Here is a 13612-nt window from a genome sequence, read left to right on the forward strand (position 1 = left end):
GACTCAACAACCTCAAGTTGTAGTGCACATAAACCAAGCTTTTTGCCCAATTTTCATTGAGTCTGTTTCTTTATACATTATGTATGAAGTTGTAGGTGCTCCAACACCTCTCTGCAGAAGAAGTATTTACAACCTGTGAGAGAACTTTTTTTGCAAATTTTGGTAAAAGTCCCTGGCCGCCATATGATTCCCACCATGTGAGAGCATCAAATCTGTCTCTATCTTCCATTGCATGAAAGGTACCAAACAAACCAGTGCAACTGAAGTATCTGCCTAATTCAAGACGCACACTAGCACATTCCTCCCTATCAGGTATCAACTTTTCTAATGCTTGCAAATATCCTATAGATCAGTGTTGTTAAAATCGCGATTTTATCGAAAAAGCGCGATTTTTTCATTTACCCGATTCAAATCGCGATTTTTATGCATAAAAATCGCCACTTTTTTTATAACGATTTTTATCGAAAAAATCGCGAGTTTTTGAAAATATCGCGATTTTTTCGAAAAAATCGCGATTTTTTGGGTAAAAATCGCAGGGCACGGGGGCAGCGCTCTTTTTATATGCAAAATCGATTTTTATTATGTCATTTTGCTGTTTGCGCGCGGAGGAGGAGGAGAAGAGGTGAGGGAGAGGAGCTGAAGGGTTTCCGTCGGATTTGGGAGCGAATCGAAGCGTTTTTAAGAGGAATCCAAGCCTAGATCACCAATTTGTCCATAAAAGAGGTATGTAGATTAATTTTTTTTGGTTTTGCTTCTATAAAAACTTTGGTTTTCATTGTTTTTAAAGAATTTTTTGAAATTTTTCATTGATTTGGGATGGGTAATTTGTTATGACTATGAGAACCAATTTGTTATTTTTATTTTCTCATTTTTTTTAAACATTGTTTATTTTTTTTGAATTTTCATTGTTTTTTGGCATTTGGTTGGGTAACTTGGGTTTAGAAATTGGGATTTTGGAAATAATTAGCTTGTAATTTTGCAAATGCTAAATTGTAATTTGTATTATCATTTATGTAATCCTAAATTCCTATTTCCTAATCCTTATTTTTCCATAGGTTTGCAAATTCAAAATTCAAAAACAAACATGCCAAGGAAATTGGATCCTTTCTGGGAATATGGTGACCCTAAAACTCCGAATGATAGACAAAACTTGTATTGCAAGTTGTGTGGAAAGGAAATATTCGGGGGGGTGTACAGGTTGAAGTTCCACCTTGCACAAATCCCTGGACGTGATGTGGGGCCCTGTCTAAAGACAAATGCTGAAATTATCCAAAAAGCCATGAGAGCATTGGGAGAATTAGAGCACACTAGAGACGCCAAAGAAGAACTCAAAAGGCAACTAAAAAGGTCAGCTGACGGAAGTGGGCCAAGTGGCACAGGTTCTACTGCAGCGTCAGTCAATCCGGTAGCTGCATCATCATATTTTGTTCCTCGAACCACACCTGGTTCACAACCAACTATTGGTTCAATGCTAAAAAGAACTGAAAAAGAAAAAGCTGACAAGTTGATGACAAAATTTCTCCTCTGGAGTGATATTCCTTTCAGCATTATAAGGAATAATCCATTTTTCCAACCTACTGTTGATGCTATTGCCAGTGTTGGCCCCGGGTACAAACTCCCTTCTCTTCATGATTTCAGAGGCCGGCTTCTTCAAGATGAAAAGCGTGACTGCACCCAAAGATTGGAGGATTTTAGGGCATCATGGGCACAAACAGGATGCACTGTTATGTCAGATGGTTGGACTGACCAAAAGGGGAGAACCCTTATAAACTTCTTGGTTAGTTGTCCCAAGGGGACTATGTTTATCAAATCTGTTGATGCAACTCATCAAATCAAAGATGCAAGAACTTTATGTGATTTGCTGGATGTGTTTATTTTGGAGGTGGGTGCAGAAAATGTTGTCCAAGTCATAACGGACAATGCTGCAAATTATGTTGCTGCTGGTAGAATGCTTATGGACAGGCATCCTGCTTTATTTTGGACACCTTGTGCTGCCCATTGTATTGATTTGATGTTAGAGGACATTGGGAAAATTCCCTTTGTCAAAGAGGTTGTTGACTCATCAAAAAGCATCACAAAATTTATTTACAATCACACATCTGTGCTTAGCTTGATGAGAAGATTCACCAACAACAAAGAGTTGGTGCGCCCCGCCATTACACGGTTTGCGACGAGTTTCATATCTCTTCAATCCCTCGTGAATTCTATGTGGGATTTGAAGAGAATGTTTCTTTCAGAGGAGTGGCGTGCTTCGTCAATGAGCCGCAAACCAGAAGCAGAGGCCGTCTGCAGACTAGTTTCATACCAGGAAGACTTCTGGGCGGGAGTGCAGGAGGTGTGCGCTGTTACAGAACCTTTGGTAAAGGTTCTTCGGTTGGTTGATGGTGAGAAGCCCGCAATGGGCTATTTGTATGAAGCCATGGACAGGGCCAAAGAAGCCATTCGGTCCTACTATGATGACAAGGGAGATGATGGGTTCCAGAGACAACTCCTTCTATGGAAGGTCATTGATGAGCGATGGAACAACACACTCCATCGTCCAATTCATGCTGCGGGGCTTTTCCTGAACCCTGCATTTTCTTATGCATGTGGGTTTAATTTTGATGTTGAGGTCGTGGAAGGATTATTAACCTGTGTCCAGAAGATGGTGAGATCTTCAGAAGAACGTATGGAGATCTCTAGACAAATTGAGCAATATAAGTTGTCAGGTGGCACATTTGGCTTTGAGATGGCTGTCATTGATAGGACGGTTAAAATGCCAGGTATTTTTTAGTTTGTACTTTGTAACTTTGTTTCAAATTTCATTGTTTCTTCAAATTCCATTTTTTTCTTATGTTTATTTAAAATTTTATTTGTAATTTTGTTGTAGACGCATGGTGGAAGATGTATGGTGGCAGAGTACCCCTTTTGCAAAATCTTGCCGTACGCATCCTCAGCCAAACATGCAGCTCCTCGGGATGTGAGCGCAATTGGAGTGTATTTGAAAAAATACACAACAAGAAGCGCAATAGGTTAACACTTAAACATTTAAAATATTGCAAATTTCCAAATAAATTTTTGAATTCATTAAAGTTTTAAACAATATTTTTTTTATAATATTAATTATTAATTTATTATTTCATGAACTTTGTACAGGTTGGAGTCCCATAGACTTAATGACATGGTCTATGTCTACTACAATCTTCGATTGTGGGTGAAACTACTAGAGAAGACACCTGATACGGAAGCCATCTCATTGGATGGGATTGACACCACTGCTGAATGGAGGGTTGAGACCGAGAGGCCTCTCATGGATCCCACTGAGGATTGGTTAGTGCAGGATGAGGGGGAGGAGGAGGGGGAGGAGGAGGAGGAGGAGCAGGAGCAGGAGCAGGAGCAGGAGGAGGAGGAGTTGGAGGAGCAGGAGGAGGAGGTGACACCGCCTACCCGGGCTACCCGGGCTACCACTACCAGAGGACGTGGTCTCCGTCCACCTCGGCCTCCTGTAGCTGCTACTACTAGTTCTTCAGCTTCTAGAGCACGTCAGACTCCACTGCCATTTCCACCACCACAGGCACCAGCTTCTACATCTAGAGGGAAAGAGAAAGTTGTGCCATTTTCTCGCAAGAGGGGCAGAGGAAATCAATAGGATTAGACTTTCATTTTATTGTATATGACATTATGACATGATGAGATACATTATCATATTTTTTGTTGATATTTTGAGGCTGAGTTGGACTTGGGACTCAGGACTTACTATTCAGGACATGATTCAATGTTATGTGTGATTTTAGCGCTAGAAATGATATTAAACATCTTATATATTAGTTTTTTTATCATATTTATGTGTCAATGTATTTATTTTATGTTGTAGATGGTTTAGATATTAAAAAAAATGAATATTTTTGTGCCAAACGATTTTTTCCCGCTTTTTTCCGATTTTTTCCCGATTTTAACGATTTTTTCCGCTTTTTTCCCGGCGCCGATTAAATCCCGATCGCGATGTGTGCAACACTGCTATAGATACCTCTTCATATATATGGGGTTTGACCCTAACCCCACCCCTTGGTGCAGGTTGGCCCAACCAAGATGCAGAGTAGTATTTTGGCGTAAGGATGTACGCCAAGCAATGTAGTGGAACATTAAGTTTATCCCACCGTATACACACACAATCGTGAATCAGTTTATACAAGTTGGAGTCATTGTTATGAATAATATCTTTTATTTGCCCCAACATGGTATCCATCTGCTTCGCCAATCACTGGTTTATCTGTATCTGCAAACCGAATCATGTGATAAACGGGCTTGGTGAAATGCAATACTTGCCTCACACGTGCCCAAAACATACCATCAAGAGCGACGTCCTCCACCTATTCAAAACCTTGCCTATCAGCTACATTTGTAGCCCTTTCCTTTAATACCTGCCAGTGTGGACTTGATACCACGCTAGCCAATGACTCTCTTACCTTCAAAAGGCGCCTGAAGGTGAGGTAATAGCTACCAAATCTAGTCCTCGCAATCTTCAACAACTCCAATCTTGAGTGACTGCAGAAAATGCCATGGGTATGGCTTTGATTTGTGATAAATTTTATCATTTCTTTGCCTCTCTTTTACAAATCACCAATCCATTTGTATTGTTCGTTTTTTTTTTTTAACATTATCATGCATCAAAAAGTTCATTATGTGAACCAAACACCCAGACCAAAATATGTTGGGGTATTTATCCTCAATAATTGCTCCCGCTGCCTTACAATTAGGAGCATTATCTGTGATGACTTGGATGACATTGTATGGCCCAATATGCTCAATTGTTTCAAGTAATGGTTCTGCAATGTTGATGTCGGTCTTGAACTTGTCTGAGTAATCATATGTTGAAAGAAAGATGGCACCACTAACAGACACAGCAAGAACATTTATCAATGGCTTGCCTTTTACATTTGTCCATCCATCAGATACAATGGACACCCCATGGCCAGTCCAAAAACTTGTCATTCTATTGAAAGAATGTGATATTTTTGCTTTTTCATGATCAAGTCCAACGGTTCTTGCCTTGTCATACCCTTTAGGGGCATCATTTATGGCAGAAACCATTTCGTTCCAATAAGGTGAGCGTAGAACATTGAATGGTATCCCACATGCATAGAGAAACCTATAAACTTTTGAATCCACATCATTCCTACACCCTTCATCAAGGAAATCTGATATGATTCTACGCCTTAAACCTAGTGACCCTGTGCCTCCATATCCACTGTCTTGGGAGGATGTTGAAGGAGTTCTTTGTGCATGTGATTGTGAGCTTGGTTTAAAGAAACTCTTTGATTTTTTAGATTTGTATTGGGCTTCCTCCTCTTCCCTTATGTATTTGGCTCTATCTGCTGCTGACACACCTGAACAAGTTTTGATTCCTATTTGTTTATCTCCATCCCATGGCCTTTTCCCGCAGAGGTGCTTTCTAGCACAGGTGTATGAACCTATGTAATTATTGTTGCAATGGGGGCAATGAAATTTAGTGGTTCCACCCCCTTTCCCTGCTTCAGGCCTATTAACATATTTCCACAATGGAGTTTGGTCTTGTTTAGTTTTTTGAGCTGACTCATGTTCACTCTCCTCCAGCTCCTCCTCACTGGGGTTTTCATCAAATCTACTATGACCCCCTTCTTCATCCCCTCCTTCATTTTCAACCCTCATTTTTCTACTCTCCAACACCATAATAACCAAAAAAGGAACCAAGAAGAAGAAAATGACAAGAAATATAACCATGATGTTTGAATCTACAAAAAAATGGAATGGGAATGGGAGAAAAAAAATTATTTATTTATTGAGTAATGAACATTAAAAAAAATTGCTAAAATAGAGCCTACCTCTTTGGCCTCCAATCTCCCCTCCTTGTTTTCTCTTGCTCCTTGCTCCTTGGCACTTGCTCTCTCCTTACACCTTGCTCCTTGCTCTCACTCTCACTTGCTCTCTCTTGCCCCTCACTCTCTCTTGCTCCTCACCCTCCCTTGCTCTCAATTTCACTTGCTCTCTCTTGCCCCTCACTCTCTCTTGTTCCTCACCCCCTCTTACTCTCCTCTTGCTCTCACTCTCACTCTCTTCTAAAATAATGAAATTGATTGGAGGGAGGGTTTATCTATATTCCCTCCCTTCCCCCCCTCCCTTCCCTCCCTTTTTCCCCCCCTCCCTTTCCTCCCTTTTTCCCCAAAAATCGGAGCCCTTTTTTATTTTCCAGTGGCTTTTTTTCATCCACGCGATTTTTTTCACCGGCGAGGAGCGTTTTTTATAGCCGGGGAGTGGTCGGGAGCGATTTCTCCCTGACCACTCTCGGGCTATAAAAAACGCTCTCCGAGCGACGAGAGCGATCACTCCCTAATTCGCTCTAGCAATAGGCAGGGAGCAAAAAATTTTCTAGGGGAGCGCGCTCTCGAGTAGCTCCCGCCCGGACCGTGGATTAGGAGTGAGGTCAGCGGGGGGGGCGCTCCCCGCAACACTAATTTGCACATTAAAATTTTACTTCCAAGCATGAGCTTGGTCGACAAAAACATTAAGGGATCAAACTTAAAACAAACATTTAGCTAAAATTAACCAAGTCCCTGCATTTCACATAGCTTTAAGTTTCGCATTTGCATATAAGGTAGTTGAATCATTCAGCGACAATTTCTCATCCATTACTTGGACTTTATTTTCTTCGCAAGATAGCTGACTCCACAAGGCACTGGTATCATTTTTCTCAAATCTAATTGAATGCTTGAAAATCTTGTACAATCTAAAACAAGTATCAATTGCTTAACTATGTCTCCCACATTGGTTGTTTCCCAACTAATCTTCCCTCATTCCATGTCCATAGGGTCTACCCCCCTTAGTCTACTATTGCCAATTGGAAGACAACTCAAACAGAGAGATTGGGGATCAATGTCACAGCCCCCGATCTGAGTTGTTGTAGCGGTGCTTAGACATTCTGTGCGACAACAAAAAGCATCCCTCGCATTTACCCAATAAGTTTTGCTGGGAAGAAATAGTAAGGATCAATTTCGAAAACATTACACTAATTAAATTAACTTGAAGATCATAATTGATATATATAGAGTGATTCTAGACAAATTAAATGACAAAACCGTAAACTTCTGACTTTATTTCTATAACATACTTGAAATGCACCAGTAAAGCTCCATCTCAACTGATTTGATGTCAATCTTGGGATGACAACAGATAAAACGGGCATCGTAGGACGGTATTTTGCTATTAACCTGAAGCAAACAAGAGACAAATTAAAACTCACAGTCAGGACCCAACAAGGGGTTTCACACAATTCCACCAGATTAAACATAAATAAGACAAATTTTTACTGAGGTGACTGTAAAATGGTCAAGTACTAAATTAGAAAGGTTATCCGAAACTGATAAAAAATATCATGTAGTTGTTCAAAAATATACAAGCTAACATCGAAAATGATGCCTAAATTTCAAAATACCACTTATAATAAACTGGCCATCTCAATAGTTAAATGAAAAGAATTGGGATTTCTCAAGTCTTTTACAAAATACCACTTATAATAAACTGGCCATCTCAATAGTTAAATGAAAAGAATTGGGATTTCTCAAGTCTTTTACTTTCCACAGTTCTCGTCATTCAGAGAAAGTGAAACAAGTGCAAAGATAATAACAAATACCTAGCAGTGCCTCCAGTTGTTGTGAATACAACAATAACCGAAGCGTTCACTTTGATTGCTGCACTTACCTGCAAGTAAAGACGATAAACTATATTGAACTTCTTTCGACAAATTAACAACATTTTCCAAAAAGCTTAAATAGTTATTAGCAGATACAGTTTGTTATAATGAGAGTCAACAACATTGCCAATACAGCTACCATGACAATCCAACTGTCATAACAAATAAGATTTAATACTTACCGCACTAGTTGCAATAGATTCCAAGTGACTCGTTGGATCATTGCTATATTTCATACTCCTCTTAAAATAAATAGCTTGATTGTACACTTTCTCCGCCTGCACTTAATTATCTAACTTAGCATCCAGGCAATTATTAAACTGTAATATGGATCGAAATAAGTGTTGCAATTGTTACTTTCGATATCTTGCAAGACATGACTAATGAAAAATAACAAGAGGAAGATTATAATACCCACTTCTGCACAGATCTTTCCTACTATTGAGATAGCCTGAAAAGGGTATAATCCGCGGTATGTTTCTGCACCTAATAGAATTGCATCTGTACCTGTAATTATGAAGATTGGAAGATATAACAATATCATATATATTTGCATCAAAGGTTCTCGGTACTACTTAGTAACAGTTACACGCTAACATGTCATCGGATGACTTAAATCTGCCAGGTGAAGGATTTACTAACCATCCAGAACAGCATTTGCAACATCAGTTGCTTCTGCACGTGTCGGACGTAAATTAGCCGACATACTATCGACAACGCGTGTGACTACTGCGGGCTTTCCAGCCATGTTACACTTGTGGAGGGCAGCTTTCTGGAATAAAAACACCTGCAATGCACACAAATTATTGTAACATTATGATTCAATTAATCAAAAGGTTTCTTCAAACTGCATTTCTTGGTTTGCATCTTCAGCTGGATCATTTCTGACTCTTCTGATATCGGATCTATACCATGCTAGAAGGCTACAGTAAAGATATCCAAAGCCCCTTACTGATATTTGACCTCACTCTATTATAGGTTGTAGAAGATATCCGCCTCCGTTTTCTACTTCAATAGTAAATTCCTTTTGTAGATAACTTGCAAAAAAATGTCATACTTTTTTAAAGAAAATTATGGTAGTTGCTGTGTTCCATGTTCTTGGGCAGGTTCAACCCTTCATTGCGAATGGATTTGTGGGCATGTACGCAGTTCTATAATGAATCAAGAGGTGCATTGAGAATCTATTTACAAGGTACGTACTTCATATTAACATCCCCAGTGACCAAAAACATGACCCAAGGCTACCCTCTATCTTCTTCGAGGGTTTTGTATGGGCGAGAAACCTCAAAGGTGTGGTGTACCAATGTTGGATAGAATATTCATATCGACATCTAACCAAGTTATATGAAATTATTTTGTAAAAGAAGATTAACTTCTGACTAGAATGCCATGAAAAAGAGCTAGCATTCGACCATGAACCACCTATTACACTTGGGATCATTGTTGAGGAGTGTTGAAAAAATAAAGCATATCCCTTAAGTTGCTCCATTGACTATAGAAAAGTTTTTGACATAGTACCCAGTGCCCACAACTAACTTTTGGAATAGATTGGAAGGTTTAAAAAATCCTTTTAAATTGAGAGATTTTGCAAAAAGCTTATGCAATAACATTATTGCCATGTTTAGGAACACTGAGGTTTGGTCAAAAGAAATGAATTGTATATAGAAGTTACTCAAGGTTGTTCCTTGTCCCCTTCCCTTTTTGGCATATACATTGGCAAGTTAGAGGGTGGTTTGGCAGAAACCAAAACAAGCCAGTTTTGTCAGCCCAACTCGAGCTCGTATACTGATCAACATTTTGACATTGATGATATTGTCACTAAGGCAAGTAGTCCCTATGAACTCGACAAGAAACTAAAACTTTTTAAGGATTTTACTCTAATACAAATATGAATATTAACACTAACAAAATAAAGGTTATGAAAATTAAATCCAAAAGTCATTCATGCTAATTTCATGTATGACAACAACTTCAAAAAAGTGACTTCATACAAATATCTCAAAATCAATCTTCATCACAAGCTTAACTAGACTGTAGCAACAAGAAAAGGATAAATGCAAGGTGGAACACTTATATCGACTTGAAAGCAATTGTAAATTAAAAGAAGCTTGGCTAAGGGATAATAAGAAACTCTTGTTTGGGACTCTTATCTTATATATTGTGCAGATTAGGGCTGCAACATCTCTAGAGAAGATAAGATAAGATAATTATATTTATGTCCAACTAATGACCACAAAGTAGGTCAAAGGGACTTTTGTTGAAGAATCAAGGGAATTAGGTGTAGTGTGATTCTTCTTGACTTGATAACAATTTGTGGAGTCTTTTTACTTTTCCTGTTAGCTTAATCTTCTTCTTATTATTATTAATGTATGTGTGTGTACTTCATCGAACTGCTACCAAAAACATAAGAACAACAACACAAGATGTTGGCTCTCTGCCAGGGCCAAAACCTCTCTTTTCTTGAGAGGAAAACCCTTTAGTAATTTTCTATTATTGAAGCTTCTTATTGATCAATGCCAAACCCTAGACCCCTGACTAGAATGTCCTCCAAGCACAAGTCAAGTCCTTCCTCCTTTCTACACTTTGTTCCCCGACACTTTAGTCTTCCTTCTTCCAGCACTTTGCTTCCCGACACTTTGTCCTTCTTTCGGCAACTACTAGTAGTCCTTGTTAGGTATCTTCTATAATAAATATTCCTCTTTATTCCTTGGTAGATTCCTTTACATATAAAGAGTGCTTTATTCTTACTCCAACCAAGCCCTTTCTTTAGATGAAGTTGCAGACTTTAATATGGCAGCACTGTAGCGCTATTTCTCGCACATGTGGGAGGTTTCCCCTACTTTGGTTCCTTTCTCTTTCGCTTGAGAGACTCTCTTCTTCGCTTGAGTAGGAGGCCTTATATGCCTAGGTTACTAGCCCAAGCCATGAGATATATATGACTATTATCTTGTTGTTGTAGTGACCGCAGACTGTCCTCTATTTCTCACACATGTGGGAGGTTTCCCTTACTTTGGTTCCTTTCTCCTTCGCTTGAGAGACTCTCTTCTTCGCTTGAGTAGGAGGCCTTATAGGCCTAGGTTACTAGCCCAAACCATGAGATATATGTGACTATTATCTTGTTGTTGTAGTGACCGCAGATTGTCCTCTATTTCTCGCACATGTGACTGTTTTTCACCCTAAAAACAGTCCCTTCAATATTGGATTAGGTCTCCCCTTCGTTGCACTAGAGGCTCCTTCTACTTCGTCTTTCTTTATCCTTTTTCGGTCTTCCTTGCACGCTGATTTCAGAGAGGAATGCTTGACGTTATAGCGCAGTGGACAACCCCTATATATAGAGAATTGTCCCTCCTTTTAGGCCGACTAGAAGGCTGACTTGAAGACTGTTTGTAGGCCGATGTTGTGACCATCTACTGAACTTCGAAAATAACCAGATCTAGATACGGTAATAACCAAAACAGAACAGAAAATACAGTATATACGGTAATAACCAAAACAGAACAGAATTACAGTAACTGCAAGGAATTTCGAACACCTACCTGAACTGCTGCCTGCTCCGATGTAGTTGATGACGCCGCGGTTATTCGGATCCGATTATCGGGAAACCAATTCCTCCCAGCCAATCCAGCAAGCTTCTCACCGAAGCTCACTGCCCCCGTGCCCAGAACCTCAGAGCAATGTAAAGCTCCCTCTGGTTTAAACCTCCTGATTTCCTGGTTCTCCTCCTCTCCACTCTCCGTTTTTCTGTCCCCTTCTCAGCCATATCTCAGTGATTTTATAGTTAGGGCTAAGCGGTGGCTGCCCTGTACACCGACTCCACCGCTTATTCTCGCGGTGACAGCTTCCTCCAGCTGTGAGTCATCCTCCCGTACAGAAGTTTCTGTTATGCGTTAAGCTTAGACCTTTTATGCGATGGTTTATATTTATAAGATTGAAGGTAATATACATTTGATCATTATATACATATTAATAATATTTATGTTATATGACATACTTTGTACCTTATGTATATATATATATATACTTTGTTTTATTTATATATATATATTTTTTCTAATATATAAAGTTTATTTATACTTGCTTTAATATAACTTTAAAACTTTAGATTAATTAATTAGTTATTGGTACCATACTAAATCTTTATTCTATTTTATAATTATCATTTTTATTCCTTTATTATTATATTTTAGTATTATTGTTTTTTATACAGGGACACATAATATGTGCAATTAAAGATGGGTCGTTACATACACTCCCCCTTCAGAAAACTTCGTCCCGAAGTTAGAGAGTTTTAAGAGGAGGAGAACCAGGAAATCAGGAGGTTTAAACCAGAGGGAGGACTTTAATTTAGAGCCGATGTAGTGCTTGTTAACCGCATAGTAGAAATAGAGAGCCGGCAGAGTATCACACAATTTATGGTCGCCTTCGTCTTCAGAATCAAACCCAAAACCAAATCCGAGGTCGATGCATCCCCTGAGTTCATCTACGTCATCATCAGTCAGGCTCTTGGACTTTCTCAGTTTCGATTGTTGATCCTTCTTTCGAATCCAAGCCTCCTGCCGACACGATTCACTCGACCATGACTGATGCTTCAGAAGCCTTCTTGGAGGAGGAGGAAGGGACTTCTTCTTCTTCGCTTCTCCTACCACACGAATACCGTTATTTCCTGTTTCGATACCATCCGTCTGTGTGGCCTTCAAAGGCGCTTCAAAGCGCATTACAGCCATGTTAGGACTGGGGGTTTCTGCACCTTCCGGATCTATAATTTCGTGCGAAGTTACAAACGATTCCACCCTCGTAACTACGATAATTCTATTAAATTTCGTGCTGACCGAGGAAGTCTCCTGATGCCAAACTAAATTTGATTGCATCTAATTATTTTTTTATTTTTATTTTTTATTACAAAAAAAAATGGTGTCGGTTGTTCAATATTTGGGCTACCCTGGCTTCTGTGATCCGCAATCATTCATCACCAGCCCCTGCCCCAAAATTTAGGGATTTACACGCAATTTGAGCCCTCTCGTCTCCGACCGCCGCCATTACTTACTAATAAAACACAATTCGTCGATCTTATTTATGGAATTAAACCACAAAATTTACACAAGCGTAGGGCCTGTGAGGTCGCAGGGTTTGAACGACGCTCTGATACCATATGTTGTGACCATCTACTGAACTTCGAAAATAACCAGATCTAGATACGGTAATAACCAAAACAGAACAGAAAATACAGTATATACGGTAATAACCAAAACAGAACAGAATTACAGTAACTGCAAGGAATTTCGAACACCTACCTGAACTGCTGCCTGCTCCGATGTAGTTGATGACGCCGCGGTTATTCGGATCCGATTATCGAGAAACCAATTCCTCCCAGCCAATCCAGCAAGCTTCTCACCGAAGCTCACTGCCCCCGTGCCCAGAACCTCAGAGCAATGTAAAGCTCCCTCTGGTTTAAACCTCCTTATTTCCTGGTTCTCCTCCTCTCCACTCTCCGTTTTTCTGTCCCCTTCTCAGCCATATCTCAGTGATTTTATAGTTAGGGCTAAGCGGTGGCTGCCCTGTACACCGACTCCACCGCTTACTCTCGCGGTGACAGCTTCCTCCAGCTGTGAGTCATCCTCCCGTACAGAAGTTTCTGTTATGCGTTAAGCTTAGACCTTTTATGCGATGGTTTATATTTATAAGATTGAAGGTAATATACATTTGATCATTATATACATATTAATAATATTTATGTTATATGACATACTTTGTACCTTATGTATATATATATATATACTTTGTTTTATTTATATATATATATTTTTTCTAATATATAAAGTTTATTTATACTTGCTTTAATATAACTTTAAAACTTTAGATTAATTAATTAGTTATTGGTACCATACTAAATCTTTATTCTATTTTATA

General features: G+C 39.2%; 2 protein-coding genes across 2 annotated transcripts in view; both read right to left on the bottom strand.

Annotated features, from left to right (window-relative positions):
* Nucleotides 1–13612, bottom strand: part of LOC149257639 (pyruvate kinase 1, cytosolic-like) — a 347863-nt gene that overhangs the window by 212271 nt on the left and 121980 nt on the right. Inside the window, exons 10-14 of the mRNA XM_089381665.1 lie at nt 8348–8492; nt 8124–8212; nt 7888–7983; nt 7646–7713; nt 7124–7223 (exon numbers count right to left, since the gene is read on the bottom strand). Of these exons, the coding sequence (XP_089237791.1) occupies nt 7124–7223; nt 7646–7713; nt 7888–7983; nt 8124–8212; nt 8348–8492 (498 nt within the window). The remainder of the gene's footprint in view (nt 1–7123; nt 7224–7645; nt 7714–7887; nt 7984–8123; nt 8213–8347; nt 8493–13612) is intronic.
* On the bottom strand, nt 11209–12488 carry LOC149257640 (uncharacterized). Its single transcript, XM_089433887.1, has 2 exons — nt 12057–12488; nt 11209–11453 (listed from the first exon to the last, which is right to left on the bottom strand). Exons 1-2 carry the CDS (start codon nt 12427–12429, stop codon nt 11209–11211), a joined length of 618 nt encoding a protein of 205 aa, XP_089290013.1. The 5' UTR covers nt 12430–12488.

Source organism: Pinus tabuliformis, chromosome 6, assembly GCF_031772625.1.
Source record: "Pinus tabuliformis cultivar Carrire ecotype Pingquan chromosome 6, CPIR1, whole genome shotgun sequence".
In the NCBI taxonomy this organism is placed as follows: Eukaryota; Viridiplantae; Streptophyta; class Pinopsida; order Pinales; family Pinaceae; genus Pinus; species Pinus tabuliformis.